The sequence below is a fragment of the Dryobates pubescens genome, chromosome 25, assembly GCF_014839835.1.
Source record: "Dryobates pubescens isolate bDryPub1 chromosome 25, bDryPub1.pri, whole genome shotgun sequence".
NCBI lineage: Eukaryota > Metazoa > Chordata > Aves > Piciformes > Picidae > Dryobates > Dryobates pubescens.
Genome location: NC_071636.1, coordinates 1621531 through 1640245, shown reverse-complemented (window position 1 = coordinate 1640245; position 18715 = coordinate 1621531). Strand labels below are relative to the sequence as shown.

Here is an 18715-nt window from a genome sequence, read left to right as displayed (position 1 = left end):
AACTGAAGGGAGAGCTTACTGCCCTCTACAACTACCTGAGAGGACAGTAGAGAGGTAGGTGCTGAGCTTTTCTCACAGGTTATCAGTGATAGAACTTGAGGGAATGGCCTCAAGCTGCACCAGGGGAGACCTAGGCTAGACATGGGGATTGTCTCACAGAAAGAGTGGTCAAGCATTGGAACAGGCTGCCCAGGGAGGTGGTGTAGTCACCATGCCTGGAGAGCATAGAATTGCTAGGGTTGGAAGGGACCTCAAGGCTCAGCCAGCCCCAGCCCCCTGCCATGGGCAGGGACCCCTCACACCACAGCAGGCTGCTCACAGCCACCTCCAGCCTGGCTGCAAACACCTCCAGGCAGGAGGCTTCCACCACCTCCCTGGGCAGCCTGTGCCAGGCTCTCACCACCCTCCTGGGCAACAACTTCTTCCTCACATCCAATCTCAATCTCCCCACTTCCAGTTTTGCTCCATCCCCCCCAGTCCTATCCCTCCCTGACACCCTCCAAAGTCCCTCCCCAGCTTTCTTGGAGCCCCCTTTCAGATCCTGGAAGGCCACAATGAGGTCTCCTGGGAGCCTTCTCCTCTCCAGCCTGCACAACCCCAACTCCCTCAGTCTGTGCTCACAGCAGAGCAGCTCCAGCCCTCTGCTCGTCCTCGTGGCCCTGCTCTGGACACCTTCCAGCACGTTCCAGAGATGTTTAAAGGTCGTTTCGATGTGGTGCTTAGCAATAGGGCTCAGTGGCGGACTCACAGAGTAGGGTTAATGGTTGGACCTGATGACCTCAAAGGTCTTTTCCAACCTGAATGAAGGATTGCTCTGAGCAGCCTGCTCTGGTGTGAGGTGTCCCTGTCCATGGCAGGAGGGTTGGCACTGGATGATCCTTGAGGTCCTTTCCAGCCCTCACAATTCCATGATTCTAAACTGCCCCCTCCCTCACAGCAGCACCCCGGGGGATGGGGTGGGGGCCCCCCACTTACTTGGGGGTGTGCGCCTCGTCCACCCGATGGCCCAGCTGGAACTCGTGGGACTTGCTGCGGTGCAGGGCGGTGAAGCCGGGGAGGAGGTGGATCAGTTTGCGCGAGGAGGGCGGGGGGGTCCCGGGGGGCTTCAGCTTGTTGCGGCGGCGCACCGGCGGCGTGCCCGGCGGCGTCATGGTGGTGACGATGTTGGGGGTGCGCGGAGGGGTGTGAGCGGCGTGGCGCTGGCGTGGGGAGGGCGGCAGCGAGCGGGGGCCGGGCTCGGCGGGCGGGCACAGCCCCGCGGGACCCTCCACGGTCAGCCTGTCCGCCGGGGGGGCGTGGGGCGAGCCCGCGTGGCAGTGGTTCTGCCCGCACTTGGGTGGGACGCGGGGGCTCTGCAGGAGGTGCGTCCTGCCCCACTGCCCCGGCTCCGGCGGGCACCCGGGGCTGTTCTCCTTCCCCGGCTCCGTCGTGGGCCACTGGATGGTCCAGTCCTGCTTGGAGAGGCTCCCACCTGGGACGGAAGAGAGAGACGCGGCCGTGAGGCATGGCAGAGGCTGCGCGATCCGCGCCCCGGCTCTGAAGAGCCAGCGTCAAGCTGCTGCACGGTCTGCACCTGCAAAGCCAGGCAGGAGCTCTGCCCAGGGTTAGAGAGGGACTCCCCGGGGCGCTCCAGGGGGGCTCTGCCCAGGGTTAGAGAGGGACTCTCCCTGGGGCGCTCCAGAGGGGCTCTGCCCAGGGTTAGAGAGGGACTCTCCCCGGGGCGCTCCAGGGGGGCTCTGCCCAGGGTTAGAGACTCTCCCCGGGGCGCTCCAGAGGGGCTCTGCCCAGGGTTAGAGACTCTCCCCGGGGCGCTCCAGGGGGGCTCTGCCCAGGGTTAGAGAGGGACTCTCCCTGGGGCGCGAGTGGGGCTGTGCCCGGGGGCGCTCCGGAGGGGCTCGAGTGGGGCTGTGCCCGGGGGCGCTCTGGAGGGGCTCGAGTGGGGCTGTGCCCGGGGGCGCTCTGGAGGGGCTCGAGTGGGGCTGTGCCCGGGGGCGCTCCGGAGGGGCTCGAGTGGGGCTGTGCCCGGGGGCGCTCTGGAGGGGCTCTGCCCACATTTCCCCACCTTCTGAGCTCCCTCTATGTGTCCCTCCACTATCGCCGAGCTTATCACCATCACTCCAAAACATGCCCTGGGGATAGGACACCCCTTGCCTGCCCAAGGCCAGTGCCTTGTCTCACCCCTGCCATTTACATACAAAAGAGGGACTGTAATTAAGGGGGGAGGGAGGGGGGGCCCCGGCTCGTAATTATCCATCTCAACCAGCACGGAGACCAACAAAGGGCTGCTGGCTGCAACTTCAGAGCACCAGGGGGACAGATCCTACTCGGATCTGTCTACCTACCTTTGCTGGTCCTTTTTGGCTGCCTCGACCAAGAAAAGCCTCATAAAACCATCACCTCTGTATTTTGAAGAGCATCCTTCACAGCTCCCTTTTGATAATTAGTTACCTGGCCTCCCCTCTTCCCCTCCATTCGAGGGGAACATTTGATTTCAAGCTCCAGAGGAAAAGGAAAGGAGAAAAATCCTTTGGAAATGGAAGGATTTGTGCCCATTCCTTTTTTCCTGTCCCTGGGCACCACTGACAAGAGTCCAGCCCCAGCCTTTCACCCACTGCCCTTTTTCTCTTGCTGAGCATTGCTCAGATGCCCTCTGGGGCTGCTCTTCTCCAGGCTCAACAGCCCCAGGGCTCTCAGCCTTTCCTCCTCACAGAGAGGCTCCAGGCCCCTCAGCCTCCTCTGGACTCTCTCCAGTAGTTCCCTGTCTCTCTTCAACTGGGGACCTCAGAACTGCAACCAGTTCTCCAGATGTGGTCTCACCAGGACAGAGCAGAGGGGCAGGAGAACCTCCCTCAACTGTCTGCTGGCCACACTCTTCTTCATACACCCCAGGAGATCTTCTTGGCCATGAGGGCACAGTGCTGGCTCAAGGTGAACTTGTCCCCCAGCACTCTCAGGTCCTTCTCTGAGGAGCTGCTTTCCAGCAGCTTTGCCCCAAATGAGGACACTCAGCTCCTCTTCTGTCACTCATCACCCTGCCAGACCCTGCACTGTTCCCCAAGCCACCCACAGCCCTCCCAGAGCTGGGCCAGACCATAAATATTCAGCCCAGGATCATTTTTTTCCCCCTGTAGAACAGCTAAGAACCTCCACACAGAACTCACCAGTCACACACCATCAACTCCTCAACCCACAGCTCAGCTCTTACTTAATATTCAATTAATCCCCCTCCGAGTGCCAAGCTGGTGCCTCAGCTGCTAATCAAATCCTGCTGCTGAGCAGGAGGGAGGCTTCACAGCCCAAAACCCTCCCAAACACCATCAGCTGGGCTTCAGCACCAGCTTCCCACCATCTCTGAGCAACAAACACAATGTGCTTTTGGTCTGTGAGGTCCTCCAGGGCTTTCCTTGCTGCTGGGGATGCTCACTTTGCTCCTTCCCCACCATCAAACCCCATCCATCCTGGCAGAATTCATCACCAGTGAAGTGATGAACATCTATCACAGGAGGAGAGTCTGAGAGAGCTGGGGCTGCTTAGCCTGGAGAAGAGGAGGCTTGGGGGGTGGTGGAGTGGAGGGATGTAGTTTCTTGTTAATGCTTACAAATATCTCAGGGGTGGGTGTCAGGAAGATGGGGTCCCCAGACTCTTCTCAGTGGTCCCCAGTGACAGGACAAGAGGTGATGTGCATAAACTTGAACACAGGAAGTTCCATCTAATCATGAGGAGAAACTGCTTCCCATTGAGGGCACCAGAGCATTGGAGCAGGCTGCCCAGAGAGGTGGTGGAGTCCCCATCTCTGGAGACTTTCAAGGCCCACCTGGAGATGTTCCTGTGTGACCTACCCTTGGTGACCCTGAGTTCTCCCCTGCCAGGACAGAACTGGCCTGGGAAATTAGATGTCTCCAATTAATGACTCAATAAATAAAGATTGATGGGGAAAAGAAGTTACTGCTGCTCCTGAGTCCTGCTGCACTGACACTGAGCAGGGCTTCTGGAGACTGACCACTGACTGCTGCAGTTGGAGGAATTAATTATTGCCACGTTTTGAAAGAGCCAACAAGTTGCTCATTGATTGTGGGTTTGGAGCAGAAATACTTTTGCTTGACAAAGAGGCAGAATGTAGGTAAAAAGCTGATCCCATCACTACATCCCAAGAGAGCAGCATGGTCACCCCAAGGTCCTACACCTGGGTCAGGGCAATCCCAAGCACAAAGCCAGGCTGGGTGAGGAGTGGCTCAAGAGCAGCTTGGAGAAGGACTTGGGGGTGTCAGGTGGTGACAAACTCCCCAGGAGCCAGCTGTGGTCACTGTCAGCCCAGAGCCAGCTGAGTGCTGAGCTGCAGCCAGAGCAGGGAGAGCAGCAGCACAGGGAGGGGATTCTGCCCCCTGCTCTGCTCTGCTCAGACCCCACCTGCAGCACTGCCTCCAGCTCTGGGGCCCCCAGCACAAGAAGCTGCTGGAGAGGGTCCAGAGGAGGCCACCAAGATGATCAGAGGCTGCAGAACCTCCCCAGTGGGGACAGGCTGAGAGAAGAGACATCCTGGCGAAGAGAAAGCTCCAAGGAGACCTTAGAGCAGCCTCCCAGAAGATGGCTACAAGAGAGCTGGGGAAGGACTTCAGACAAGGGCTGGGAGTGACAGGATGAGAGGCAATGAGTTGAAGCTTGAGGAGGGCAGATTGAGACTGGAGATGTGGAAGAAATTCTTTCCAGTGAGGGTGGTGAGACACTGGCACAGGTTGCCCAGGGGAGGTTGTGGCTGCCTCCTCCTTGGAGGTGTTCAAGGCCAGGCTGGATGAGGCCTGGAGCAACCTGGGCTGGTGGGAGGTGTCCCTGCCCATGATAGGGGGGTTGGAACTGGATGATCTTTGAGGTCAACTCCCAACCCAAACTATTGTATAAGTCAATGACTAAGCACCCAGCAGCTCCTCAGCACTGTGCAAACCTCCCAAGCACCCAGCTGGGTGCCAGCCACTCAGGTGTAACAGAGCTCCTGGGAGCTGGAAGGAGCAAGGTAACCTTGAAGGGCTGGTGGCACATTGGTTGGAGTCCCAGGGGACACTGAGGGGATGCAGGTTTGCCAAGCTCTACATGGGCCAGGTCAGCTCTTAAGGCTGGTGTAGACCTTCCTGGCCTGTGCTTAAGAGACAGAGCGAGGCTGGTGGCCAGGCACAGAGCTGTGAAGCCAGTCAGCAGCTCAGCCTCTGCTGAAACACGTGGAGGGGGTGGAAGGGCTGGAGGACAGCACTGTGTTTGTGCACACATGATGAGGGCTCTACAGCCCTGTCACTGCCCAGTCCCAGCTGCTCCCAACAGCACAGGGGGACATTGCCAACATCCCAGAAACTCCTTTCTGCCAGTTCCTCACCCCTGCAGCCCAGATCCCAGAACCAGCACTGAGCAGGTGCATGGCAAGGTCAGCTCCCACCACCCAACCTCGGCCTGGGGCACCTGCTGAGCAGCTCATGCTGAGCCAGCCAGAGGCCATCTCCACACTTGCACAAGAGGGGCAGGGACTACTTTCCCTTCTCCCAGAGGGTTAAAAAAAAGTTGGGAGACTGCTGGGATGGGTCCACCTGGCCAGGCAAAGGCTCTGCCCCAGCAGACCCAGCAGTGCAGAGGCAGGGGACATGCAGCCATGAGGAAGAAGGCACAAGACCACCTGCCAGTCCAGGTGGAGCTTTCTGCACCCAAATCCTCCAGAAATTCAGGGAGATTTGGTCTTCTCCACTACCTGGGGAGCTCCTGTGTCTCACAGGGGCTCTGCACTGCCCCAAACTGCCTGTCCCCAGGGCTTGTGTTGTCCATTGGATAATGTTCCCAGAGGTTTCTCCACCAGCAATGACCATTGTGCTGCAGAGCCCAAAGCCCCAGTCCCAGCAGAGCAGCAACAGCCTCTACAGCATCTCTGCACATGCTGGGGGGGACAAAACAGCAGCCCCCAGCCCCCAGCCCAGCCTGCAGCCCCCCCTCTGGGAGCAGCACGATGATGGATGGGATTAAATGGAGCCTGGGGAAGGCAAACACAACTTCCAGCCTGGAGAGCAGCAAACTCCCTCCCACAGGGACCCAATGGGCCACCAAGCTGCATCCTGCTGTGAGGGCTGCCAGCCCCATCACCTGCCCCATTAAAAAGGAAATGAAGCAGCAAGCATCCCACAGCCCCTCCTTCTTCCCCTGCCCCAGTACACCCCATCCTTGCCAGCCAGAAACCACCAGAGGGGCAGAAGATGCTTCAACATCTTCAGTGCAGCTGCTGAACCAGAGGCTCAGGTGGATTTTCCAAAGCAGAGGTCACACCAGCATGTGGAATTCATAGACTCACAGAACTGTTAGGGTTGGAAGGGACCTCAAGGATCAGCCAGTTCCAACCCCCCTGCCATGAGCAGGGACACCTCACACTAGATCAGAGCTACATCCAGCCTGGCCTTCAAAACCTCCAGGGATGAGGCTTCCACCACCTCCCTGGGCAACCTGTGCCAGTCTCTCACCAGCCACATGGGGAAGAACTTCTTCCTAACATCCAATCTGAATCTACCCATCTCCTCTGGGCAAGCCAGCAGAGGGGCAGCAGCTGGGCTACAGGGGCAGGGCTGAGCCAGGACAGCAAGTAAAGCAAGATTTGTTTGCAACTGGCTTTGAAAGTCAGAGGTGTTTAAGCAAAGAGCAGGCTGAGAGCCTTCCCTGGGCTCTGAGGGAGGCACTGAGGCCCTTCCTCAAATAGTGGAGATACTTAGGGGAAATGCCAAAGGGAAGGAGGGCAGAAGCACAGGCAGGAGCTGGAGTCAGGACCAAGGGAAATGTCAAGCTGGGTTCAGCCATCTCCATCCTGCCACTCCAGCAGAGGGCTGGAAGAGGATTCTGCACAAGCCTACTGCCACTGTCCCCCAGCACAGACACTGCCGCGCTGTGTCATGCCATGCCACTCTGTGCCACACAGCATGGGAAGGCCAAAGGAGTGGCAGGAACCACAGCAGGTGGATGTGGCTGAGACCCCTCCAGGGAAGGTGCTTGGACCCCTGCCTGGGACATGTCAAGCCAAGCAATGCTATTGTGGGCACAGTGCCGGCCCCTGAAAGCTGCTTCCTGGTGGAAACAAATCACAGCACCCTCCTCACCACCAGCCCTGTCCCCTCCTGTCCCCAAGGACTGCTCTGACCCTGCAAAGCCAATCCCCAGCAGTTACACCCCAGCAAAGCTCATCCTCCATTCCCCCAGTCCTGGGATGCAGCTAAGCTGGAGGAGCTCCTCAAGAGGGAACAGGAGGCAGGCAGAGGGATCTGGGATCCCCAAGCTTTGGGGTCTGGGGGCCCCTACAGAAGGGGCTCCCAGCAGGGTCCACAGCTAAACCAGCACTCTGCCATCACCCCAGGCTAGGACCAGCCCTCGGGAAGGGGAGAGAGGAGGAGTGGTTTAGGCTGTGAAATGGAGTTTCACCATTCCTGCCGGCTCCTCCAAAAGGAGGCACTTGGGGAGGCCAGGCTGGGCTTCTGCTTGAGGAGGCAATGTGTAGGGAAGAGCCCCCCAACACCCCTCCAAGGCCAGCCCCAGGAGAGGAAGTGCCAGGACAGCAGCATCCAGCAAGGCTCAGCTGCCTTGGGACAAGGTGTCAGAAGAGAGAGATCCTGCACAGCACCCCCGGCGCCACCACGCTGCATCGCTCCCCCCCTTCCCCGGTGCCGCAGCCCTCGGCCCCGCCGCCGGGCTGCCCCCGCAGAGGGTCGGAGCTGCTCCGGCTTCGTGCAGCTGCTTCTGCAGCGGAGCTCTGCTGCCACCGCCCGGGCACCGCCTGCCAGCTCCGCGGCACCCGCACCCCCCCGGTGCCTGCAGCGCCCCCAGCTCCCGCAGCCCCCTGCACCCACATCGCCCCACAGCCCCCAGTCGCAGAATCACAGAATTGTCAGGGTTGGAAGGGACCTCAAGGATCATCCAGTTCCAGCCCCCCCGCCGTGGGCAGGGACAGCTCACACTGGAGTCCCCATTCACCCCCTCCCAGAGGCCAGGGAATCACAGCATCGTTAAGGCTGGGAAGACCTCCGAGATCGAGTCCAACCACTGACCCAAAACCATTAAACCACATCCCCAAGTGCCATGGCCACAAGTTTCTTCAACACCTCCAGGGATGGCGACTCCACCACCTCCCTGGGCAGCCTGTTCCAGTGGGAAGGGCTGAGGTGCCCTGGGAAGGTTTTGGATGCAGGGGCTTCCACCTGCAGCCAGCAGTGCTGGGTGGTAGGAGCCTGGTGAATCTCAGGAGCTTGTTCTGAGCATGCCAGCTGTGCTCCTGCAGCAAGAGGGAAGAGGGGAACCCCAAAAGAAGCTCTGGACCTGCCTTGGCTGAAGCCTCCCTGCAGAGATCTCACAACTCATCACTTCCACAGGCTCCCGAGCCGCAGGGATGCACCGTGGCAAAGCTGTGCCCTGTGGGCAGAGGGCAGCCAGCCATGCCCTGGTGGTGCAGGAGCTCTGCCACCCGTGCCCTGGTGATGCAGGAGCTCTGCCACCCGTGCCCTGGTGGTGCAGGAGCTCTGCCACCCGTGCCCTGGTGGTGCAGGAGCTCTGCCACCCGTGCCCTGGTGATGCAGGAGCTCTGCCACCCGTGCCCAAAGAATAGAATAGAATTAACCAGGTTGGAAAAGATTTTTGAGATCATCCAGTCCAACCTATCACCTAGCACCATCTGATCAACTAAGCCATGGCACCAAGCACCCCATCCAGGCTCTTCCTAAGCACCTCCAGGGATGGTGACTCCACCACCTCCCTGGGCAGCACATCCCAATGGCCAATCACTCTCTCTATGAAGAACTTCTTCCTAACGCCCAGCCTAAACCTCCCCTGGAGCAGCTTCAAACTGTGTCCTCTTGTTCTGGTGCTGTTTGCCTGGGAGAAGACACCAACCCCCACCTGGCTACAACCTCCCTTCAGGTAGTTGCAGGCAGCAACAAGGTCTCCTCTGAGCCTCCTCCAAAGTATTAAAGCCACACTCCTGGTGCCACCACCGTGGGACAGTGCCACTCACCCCACCCAGCCGAGGGGGACCCGGCCAGGCGCGCAGGAGGGCAGCGGACTCACCGGACTTGTGGACGCTGCGGAGGCAGGAGAGGGAAGCGTTCAGGCGAGCACACTCCTCACTGTTGGCCCCAAACTTCTCTATGGTGGCACAGACCTGGTCATCAGTCATGTCCAGCAGCTCCTCCAGGCTCAGCTGCCCTGGAGCAATTTCCTAAAGGACGAGAAAAAGAGAAAACCAAGGCAGGAGTGAGAGAGGAAGAATAAGGCTGCCTGGAGCAGCTCCTAACCAGCACCTCGGGGCACACAGGTGAGAAGCTGTTCCCTCCTGCTACCCTCTTGGGGTCACAGACCCAAACCCCTGCATTCCCCACCTCAAACCACATGGAAACCAGAGGGCCCAGCTTGAGCCTCAGCTTTACCTCAAGTTTTTACAGGCTTTAGGTCCACCCAAGACCCAGCTCAACACTGGGACCTCTCAGAGCACCATGCAAACCTGCCCTGAGCTTGGGCAGCTCCACTAGAGGCTTTCCTCTTCCCTGTGGAGGGTCTTCCAGGAGGACCTCTGGGTGCCTCCCCCCTGCTGCACCCATCACCTGCAGGAGTCCAGGAGGTGGCAGAAGGATGCTGTGATGAGGACATGGAAGATCCCCCCTGGGAGGGGTAAGCAGTGCCCCCCTGTGGGGGGTGGGGGTGGTGTCCTCACCGGTGGGTGGAGGAGAGCTGCAGGGTGGCCTCGGCCAGCACATCCACCCGAGGCCTTGCGGCAGCTTTCCAGGCGGTAAAACAAGAAGGTCTCTCTGCTCTGCTGTCCCAACCTGACCCCACCACTGCCCCCAGGCCCTAAACCTGTGGAGGAAACACTGCCTGAGAGGTTCAGCATCCTTCCCCAGGCCACTGGCTGCCCAGCCCTTACCTCCATCACCTCCTTACGGATGTCCACGATGCGGAACCAGTGCAGGAGCTGGGGGAAGCCTTCCAGCTTGGCATTGCGCTCCTGCAGGGCAACCTTCCTCTTGCAGGACAGCTGCCTGCTGAAGTATTTCACCAGCTTGCTCTGGAAGAGAAGCCAAAGCAGCTCTGTGAGATCCTCCTGCCATGCCCTCCCCCTCCAGCTCACCCCATGGCAGGAAGGGGCTGACTGCTGGCAGCGTGGGCTCTGCCCTCCCTCGGCCCCATTGCCACCCAGCCCCTCCTGCCTTCAAACCCCCTCCTGTTATCTGCTGCCAAACTACTGCAGCCCCCTTTGGCATCAAGCTGAGTGTTCAAAGGGGGCATTTCTCCACCACCACCCCCAAAAAAGCCCTTTCTCAGCTCCTTTTATCCCTAGCCCAGCATGGACCAGTGCCAGGGTCTCACTCAGGGCACAGACAGCCCTTGTCACCTCAGGGACCCCACGGTGGGTGGCTGGGGTGAGGAGGGAGGACAGAGAACACAAAGACATCACTTGTCCCACACATCAACTCAGAGCCCACTCCTTCCCAGTGCTGCCCAGTACCCAAAGGCCACACTCCCCTCTTTTACACCCAGGCTCAGTACAAAGAGACCCTCCCCCTCCCCAGCACCCCTCACTGGGAGCAGCCACAGCATGGCACAGCATCACACCCAGCACCACACCCCCCTCCACCACCACACAGTGTCAAGACCAAGATGAGGCTGCTTGCTCCTCATCCTCACCCCATACCTGACCCAATCCTTCTTCCTCCCACTGCTCTTCATCACCATGACCACAGCCACCAAGCCTTCTTTGCTTGCCCAGGGTCTCATCACTCCACCAACCAAGCTGCTCCCACCATGCAACTCCCCCCCAAGACCTCCAACCACGGGGCCAAAGATGCCTGACAGCTCCCAAAATACCAGCACCAAGCTCCTGGCCTCCTTTCCCTGAAGCAGGGAGCAGAGCCTAGCTGGCTGGAAGCTGCTGGGAATTCTTGCTCCCGCTTTTCCAGCCGGGAGATTCCTGCTCCTGCTTTTCCAGCCGGGAGATTCCCTGCTCCAGCAGCACTAGGTGGTGCTGTGCCTCTGCTCTGTGAACCCCAAAAACAGCTGAGCAGAGTGGAACAGAGACAAGCGGGCAAACCCCAGCGTGGTGTGGGGGTTGGAAGGGACCTCTGGAGATCGTCCACTCCAACCCCCCCTGCTTCAGCCGGGCACCCCCAGCAGCTTGCCCAGCAGCACAATGGCCGGGGGGGGTTGGAAGCTCTCCACACAAGGAGACTCCACAGCCTCTCAGGGCAGCCTGCTCCAGGCCTCCAGCATCCTCAATGTAAAAACGTTTAGGTGGAAGCAGGGAGGGTGAGATGCTCCACCACAAGCAGCAGCCCCTTCCCCTTGGCTACTGGTGGCTTTGGGATCCCCCCCTCTCCTTCTTCTCTCCAAGGCAAAGACTTGAAGAGCAGGAGCCCAGCAGGTTCCTGCTGCTCTGCAGGGATGTCTGCTGGCAGGGGAGGGATGTCCCCACTGCACATCGCTGCCCTGGGACCTTGGGTGACCTCGGCGAGGGGAGGGGCTGGGGTCACCCAAGACTGGAGCCCTCTTCACCCCTGTTCAAAGCCTGGTGGCTCCTCTCCCTCGGGGGGGGGGGGTTCCAGGCTCCTCCCAGCACCCCAAGCAGCATTTCCCCTCGGCAAGGCTCTCACCCCAGACCCCGGGGCGGGGAGAAGCGGCGCTGGGAGCAGATCAGCCGTCTCCAAGGAGCAGGAAGGTGGCTGCAGCATCCTCCCCCCGCCCGACCCCCCCAGCACAGCCCCCTGACGTCAGCAGGGCTGGAGACAGCACCCAGCCCTGCCTGGAGACCGGGAAGAGGTGGTGGAAAATCCACCTGTGAGAGCAAGAGGGGAAAGTTAATTAACCTCACACAGGCAAGGCAGGCAGGAGCTGCCAGCACCGGGGAGGGGAGTCTGCTCCTCTCCTCTGCTCTGCTGAGACCCCACTTGCAGCACTGCATCCAGTTCTGGTGCCCCCAGCACAAGAAGGACCTGGAATTGTTAGAGAGGGTCCACAGAGATCATAGAATCAACCAGGCTGGAAAAGACCTCAGAGATCATGAAGTCCAACCTGTCACCTAATACCCAACACCGCCTGACAACACAACCATGGCTCCAAGTGCCACATCTAAACCCACCTCCAGGGATGGGGACTCCACCACCTCCCTGGGCAGCACATCCCAGTGGCAAATCACTCTATGAAGAGCTTCTTCCTAACACCCAGCCTAAACCTCCCCTGGAGCAGCTTCAAACTGTGTCCTCTTGTTCTGGTGCTGCTTGCCTGGGAGAAGAGACCAAGCCCCACCTGGCTACAACCTCCCTTCAGGTAGCTGCAGAGAGCAAGAAGGTCTCCCCTGAGCCTCCTCTTCTCCAGGCTAAGCAACCCCAGCTCCCTCAGCCTCTCCTCATAGGGCTTGTGTTTGAGACCCCTCCCCAGCCTCGTTGCCTTTAATGATGATCAGAGGGATGGAGAACCTCCCCTATGGGGACAGGCTGAGAGACTTGGGGCTGTTCAGCCTGGAGAAGAGAAGGCTCTGGAGAGACCTTAGGGCAGCCTCTCAGGGGGCTACAGGAGGCCTGGGGAGGGACTTTGCACAAGGGCTTGTGGTGCTAGGATGAGGGGTGGTGGATTGAAGCTGGAAGAGGGCAGATTGAGCCTGGAGATTGGAAAGAAATTCTTTCCAGTGAGGCACTGGCACAGGGAGGCTGTGGATGCCTCTTCCCTGGAGGTGTTCAGGGCCAGGCTGGATGAGGCCTTGAGCAGCCTGGGCTGGTGGAAGGTGTCCATAGCAGGGGGGTTGGAACTGGATAATCTTGAAGGTCCCTTGCAGCCCAAACCAATCTGTGAATCTCTGCCTCTGCAAGATGTCAAGAGGGAGCCTGTGCCTGCCAGGATGCTCCTCCTGCTCAGCATGGCAGGAGCAGCACATGCCTGTGCTGGATATTCCTGGATATTCCCTCTAAGCATTCCTGGCACAGCAGCAGGTCACAGCAGATGCCTTCCTACAGCGTGTAGCTGCAACCAGAAAGCCTCCTCCCTGGCTCCTACCAAGGGGCTCATTATCCCACTGTCACCTGGAGCACCTTCAGGCTGGGAATACTTCACCATGGCTCTGTTTGCCCTCCCCAGGCTCTTTCCAGGCCCTGCCAGGCTCATGTGCCATCTTCAGCTCTCCACATCATTTCTTTCCAGCACTGCTAAATGGTCCCCAGGGCTCTCTGCAGGACTGCAGGGGCCAAAGTGGCTCAGCCCAGCCTGCTGGAGGTGCCTGGCTCTCACACAGGGTGCAGAGCCCAAGGCTGAGTGTGCTGTGCTCACCCCTGGTATTAGACACCAGAGAATCCACAGCTACCCCAGCGCTGAGGCAGCATTTCCTTTGGCCACAGCCTGTGACAGTTTGGAAGCAACCACAGCTCTTCCCCAGGTGTCTCTTCCCATCCTCACCCACGTGTTTGTGCAGCAGCCAAAGGCATCCTGGGAGGGTTCCCCCTTCCCAGGTGGAACAGAGGAGCCCAGGCAAGGGGAACCAGCAGTCCTGGCATCATCCTCAGAGCCACTCACTGCTTTCTGGGAGCCCTGACCCAGGCTTTGAAACAGGGAGGAGAAGTGACCCCCCTGGTGTAACACAGAGGGCAGCATGGCCAGAAAGATCACCCAGTGCTGAGCAGCTCTTCCTTCTGGCCTCCAGCAATGCAGGGCAGCAGCAGCCTTCTGCCCTGCTTACACCCTGAACCCCAAATGTATTGCTGCAAAACCCAGCTCCCACACTCAGACAGGGAACAGGGCTAATGGGATGGCAGCTCTGCTTCCACCCTCCTGCTCCAGCCACAGAGCCCAGGGCTGCTGCTCTTCCCTAGGGAGCAAACTGGCCCTGACTCCCACCCTGGATCACGTTTTGGTCCCAGCCTCTGCCTCAGTTTCTCGTGGAGCCTGTCCCCAGTTGCAGGCAACACCTAAAAGCCTCCCAGCCACGAGGCTGCAGACAGTGGTACCCCTCCTGCAGGGCAGCAGGAAGGACAGGGAACTGTTGAAGTGGGTCCAGAGGAGGCCACAAGGATCAGGAGAGGGCTGGAGAACCTCTGCTGTGAGGCCAGGCTGAGTGAGTTGGGGTTGTTCAACCTGGAGAAGAGAAGGCTCCAGGGAAACCTCAGAGCAGCCTTCCAGTACTTGAAGGGGGCTACAGGAGAGCTGGAGAGGGACTTCTGGCAAAGGCATGGGGTGACAGGCCAGGGGTAATGGCTTCAGACTGGGAGAAGCTGGATTTAAGTGAGACATTAAGAAGAAATTCTTCCCCATGAGGGTGGTAAGGAACTGGAAGAGGTTGCCAAGAAGTTGTGGAGGTTCCAAGTCTGGAAGTGTTCAGAGGCAGGTTGGATGGGGCCTTGAGCAGCCTGGTCTAGCAGGAGGTGTCCCTGCCCATGGTAAGGGGCTGTGACTGGATGATGCTGAAGGTCCCTTCCAAGGCAAACCATTCTCTGATGCTATGGTTCTATGGCAGGATGCTGTGCCCTGCCCCACACAAGCACAGCACACAAAGGATGGGGACTCAACATCCCTTAAGGGAGTTTTAAAACACAAAAGAATGCAAAAACTTCTCTAAAGCCAGCCTGTGAGGGGGAAACATGTCCAGAGAAGGGCCAGGAGAATGAGCAGAGGGCTGGAGCTCCTCTGCTGTGAGCACAGACTGAGGGAGCTGGGGTTGTGCAGGCTGGAGAGGAGAAGGCTCCCAGGAGACCTCATTGTGGCCTTCCAGTATCTGCAGGGGGCTACAAGAAAGCTGGGGAGGGACTTTGGAGGGTGTCAGGGAGGGAAAGGACTGGGGGGGATGGAGCAAAACTAGAAGTGGGGAGATTCAGATTGGCTGTGAGGAAGAAGTTGTTGGCCAGGAGGGTGGTGAGAGCCTGGCACAGGCTGCCCAGGGAGGTGGTGGCAGCCTCCTGCCTGGAGGTGTTTGCAGCCAGGCTGGAGGTGGCTGTGAGCAACCTGCTGTGGTGTGAGGTGTCCCTGCCCATGGCAGGGGGTTGGAACTGGCTGATCTTTGGGGTCCCTTCCAACCCTGACAATTCTATGATTCACTCAGCTGATCCCAGGCTCACACTGAGGCAAGGGCTGTGCAAGGTCTCCCTGGGGTGAGATGACCTCCCAGGCTGCCCATCACCAGCCATCACCCCAGCCTGGCTCTGCTGGCACCAGCTGGGAAGGACAGAAGCACAGAGCAGGCCTCTGTGTCTGCGTCATGGCCTTGGGACAGGGACTCAGGGCCAAGCTCAGCTCCTGCTTGCGCTGGCAGCAGCCCAGGGCAGTGCCACCGGCAGCCAGCTCAGCCCCACACCGATGAGCCAGCACCAAGAACCTGTGCTGGGTTCACCTGTTGGCATTCCCAAACTGGGGCTGGCCCCTTTGCTGTGCTGCCAAGCAATGGGTGAGCTTCAGCAGGGCTGCCCATGCCTGAGACATCTGTTTTGGGGGTGTTCTAGGGAAGCTGATGCCAGCTGTCCCCACGGCGGGCACGGCACGGCCCATAGGGGCTGGAGAGATGCTTCCCTGCAAGCACCTGGGATTTGCAGAGCAGCATCCCCTTTGGCCACCTCCAAACCCTCTGGCTGACACCAGGGCACTGTTTCACCCATGTGGCATCACAGGATGCAGGGAAGGATCATCCCACTGGGGTGGCTTCACCACGCTCCTCAGCTTCCAGCCATGGGGGGCAAGTGGTAGCTCCTGAGCTGTGCTGACCCTGCTGAGGCCATCACTTGGGATGAGCTTCTCCTGAACTGTACCTTTGGGCATCATCTCCTCTAGGGAGCCTTCAAGCCAGCTTTGCCTCCAGCAGAGTTTTCTACACACCCCAAAACCTTCATCTCCACCTCCCTCTCCCTCCTCTGAGGCTGTTCTGGGGTCACTCACAGACCAACACCTGGAGGCTGAGCCCACAGGCCCTGGCATGGAGGGGTGGGAGGGGACAGGGCTCAGAGCAAAGAGAGGGGACAGAGCCAGGAGCTGCACCCCAGCCCTGGGGGTGTGCTCATGAGGGATCCAGCAGTGGCACAGTGATGTTCCCACTGACTTGGGTGCTCTAGAAGCAAAAGCAGCAGGATGGGAAGCTCTGGTTGTGGTCCAGAGATGAAAAGCACCCCGCAGAGGGGTTGCAAGACGCTGGCAAGGTCCTGTGCAGCCGAGTACAGGGACCAGAGTGCCACCAGGGCTGAGTTCTCAGGTTTGGAGGCACCAAACGACAGCCCTGAGCAGGGCCAGGCTCCAAAATTCCCCCACCCACAGCCCTGGCTCCACGTCAGCCACCCCCACACTGCCACTCTCCCCGGGGTCACGGCACCGGCGCGGCCATGCCTCCGCTCACCTCCGAGCAGCTCAGCACCTTCCCTGCCCATCCCAGCCCATCAACCTCCTGCTGAACCCCAAACCCATCCCCTGGCACATTCCATAGGGGAACTCTTCCTGTGGGGCCACGAGAGACAGGGCCCCACAGAGCAGCTCTCACTCAGAGGTGCTGTTCCCATCTCTGAAGCATAAATAAACCCATCCGGTGTTCCCCTCAGCACAGCCCTGCTGCCTTCGCTCCACCAGCATCCAGGCCAACATCTGGGCCTCTCCTGCTTCCAGGCAGGGCTGGAGGGTTTGGGCAGAGGATGTGGTGGAAGAACCAGGGGTCACAATGCTGGGGCTGCCTCCCAGTGAGGGGCTGGAGCCCAGCTGAGGGGATGCAGCTGGCACGAGAGGAAGGAATACAGGGGGAAGGATGTAGCCAGGCCAAGGGAACGCTGCCTGGTGGGGAGGTGAGAGCCTGTGGAAGCAATGTGGCCAGGCCAGAGGGATGCAGCTGGGCTGGGGGCACACAGGTGAGCCAGGGGGGTGCAGCCTGACAGGGAGATAGGAGCCCATGGAAGAGATGCAACCAGGTGGAAGGGATGTAGTCTGGCCCAAGCAGGAGCCTGGTGGGAGGGATGCAGGCAGGCCATGGGGATGCTGCCTGGTGGGAGGGATGCAGAGGAGATGCTTCCTAATGGAAGAGATAGTTAAGACACAGGGATGCAGTCCAGTGGAAGGGATGCAGCCAGGCCAGGAGGATGTGGTCAGGCCAGAGTGATGGAGCCCAGCAGAAGGAATCCAGTGGGCTGAGGGAATGTAGCCTGGTGGGGAGGTAGGAGCCTGATGGAAGGGATGAGGCCAGGCTAGAGAGATGAAGGCCAGTGGGAGGGATGCAGGTGGGCCTGAAGGATGCAACCCAGTGGGAAAGGATGCTGGTGGGACAGAGGATGAAGGTGGGACAGGAAGATGGTGCTTGGTGGGGTGGTAGGAGCCTGATGGAACAGATAAGGCCAGGCCAAAAGGATGAAGCCCAGCACGAGGGATGCAGGTAGGCCAGGGGGATGCAGCCTGGTAAGGAAGTAGGACCCTATGGAAGGGATGCAGCCCAGGGAAAGGGATGCAGCCAGGCTGGAGTGATGCTGGTGGGATGGAATGATGCAGGTGGGCCAGGGGGATGCCAGTGAGCCAGGAGGATGCCGGTGGGATGATGGGATGCAGGTGGGCCAGGAGGCTGCCAGTGGGATGGAGGGATGCAGGTGGGCCAGGAGGATGCCAGCAGGCTGGTGGGATGCCTCCCGGTGGGTCCATCGGCGCTTGGAGGGAGTGATGTGGCCGAGCTGGGAGGACGCTGTGGGGCCGAGGCCGGGCCAGGGGGATATCGGGGGCGGGGGGGACACACACCAAAGCTGGGGGCAGGGCTCCGAGGGCAGCCCCCACAGGAAGGTTGGTCGGGGCCGGACCCACCTGCAGAGCGCGCAGCCTCACTCGGGCTCACCGCAGCGCCGCGGGGGAACCCGCCGCGGCCTGGGGGGGGAAGGAGGGGGGGGTGGCTATAGAAGGGGAAAGGGGGGAGGGGGGGCGTCGGTGGGCCCCTACCTCCAGGGTGCGGATCTCCTTCTGCGTGAGGTCGTTGGAGGCGGCGCACTTGGTGCGGAGCCCCTCCAGGTTGGAGATGCTGATGTCGATCATGTTCTGGACCAGCTCGCACTGCTGCAGCGCCTTCTGCAGACTCAGCTCCTGCTCCTCGCTCCTCGTCATGTTGTCCTCATCCATCGCTCGCCGCGCCCCCCCCTCCCCTCCTCCTCCTCCTCCTCCTCCTCCTCCTCGTCCTCCTCCTCCTCCTCCTTCTCCTCCTCCCCTCCACCCTCCGCCGCGCCCCCCCCCCCCCCCGCCGCCGTTCAGCCCCTCTCCTCCGCGGCCCGCAGCATCGCGGTCCCGCCGTGCCCACCGAGCGTCCGCCTCCCCCCCCCACCCCCCCAACCCAACCCACCATCCCCCCCCCGCCTCAACCTTCCCCGGGCGCGGCGCGGCGGGGGCGGGGGCGGCGCGCTCCGGTACCACGGGGCCGCGCTCGGTGCGCGCCGCTCCGCTCGGTAAGCACCCCTCTCCCAGCATATGCATCCCCCCCCCCAACACACAGACCCCCATCAACACATACACCCCCCCAACGCACGCACCCTCCAGCACACACACCCCCAAAACATCCCCCCCCGACACACCCCCCCCCAAAACATACCCACCCCCAAAACGCCCCCCCAACACGCACCCCCCAACACCCCCCCCCCCCAACACCCACATCCCTCAACACTCAACCCCCTCAACACCCCCACCCCCTCCCCAAAACACACACTTTCCCCCCTCCCATCCCTGCAGCAGCTCCCCCCTGGGCCCGGGGGCA

At 60.3% G+C, this 18715-nt stretch overlaps 1 protein-coding gene across 1 annotated transcript in view; it reads right to left on the bottom strand.

Moving 5' to 3' along the window:
- Positions 1 to 18127, bottom strand: part of KSR2 (kinase suppressor of ras 2) — an 88476-nt gene extending 70349 nt beyond the window's left edge. The window contains exons 1-4 of the mRNA XM_054173076.1: positions 17914 to 18127; positions 9920 to 10060; positions 9067 to 9217; positions 976 to 1471 (exon numbers count right to left, since the gene is read on the bottom strand). Coding sequence (XP_054029051.1) covers positions 976 to 1471; positions 9067 to 9217; positions 9920 to 10060; positions 17914 to 18090 — 965 coding nt within the window. The 5' untranslated portion in view covers positions 18091 to 18127. The remainder of the gene's footprint in view (positions 1 to 975; positions 1472 to 9066; positions 9218 to 9919; positions 10061 to 17913) is intronic.
- Between the last annotated feature and the right edge of the window lie 588 nt (positions 18128 to 18715).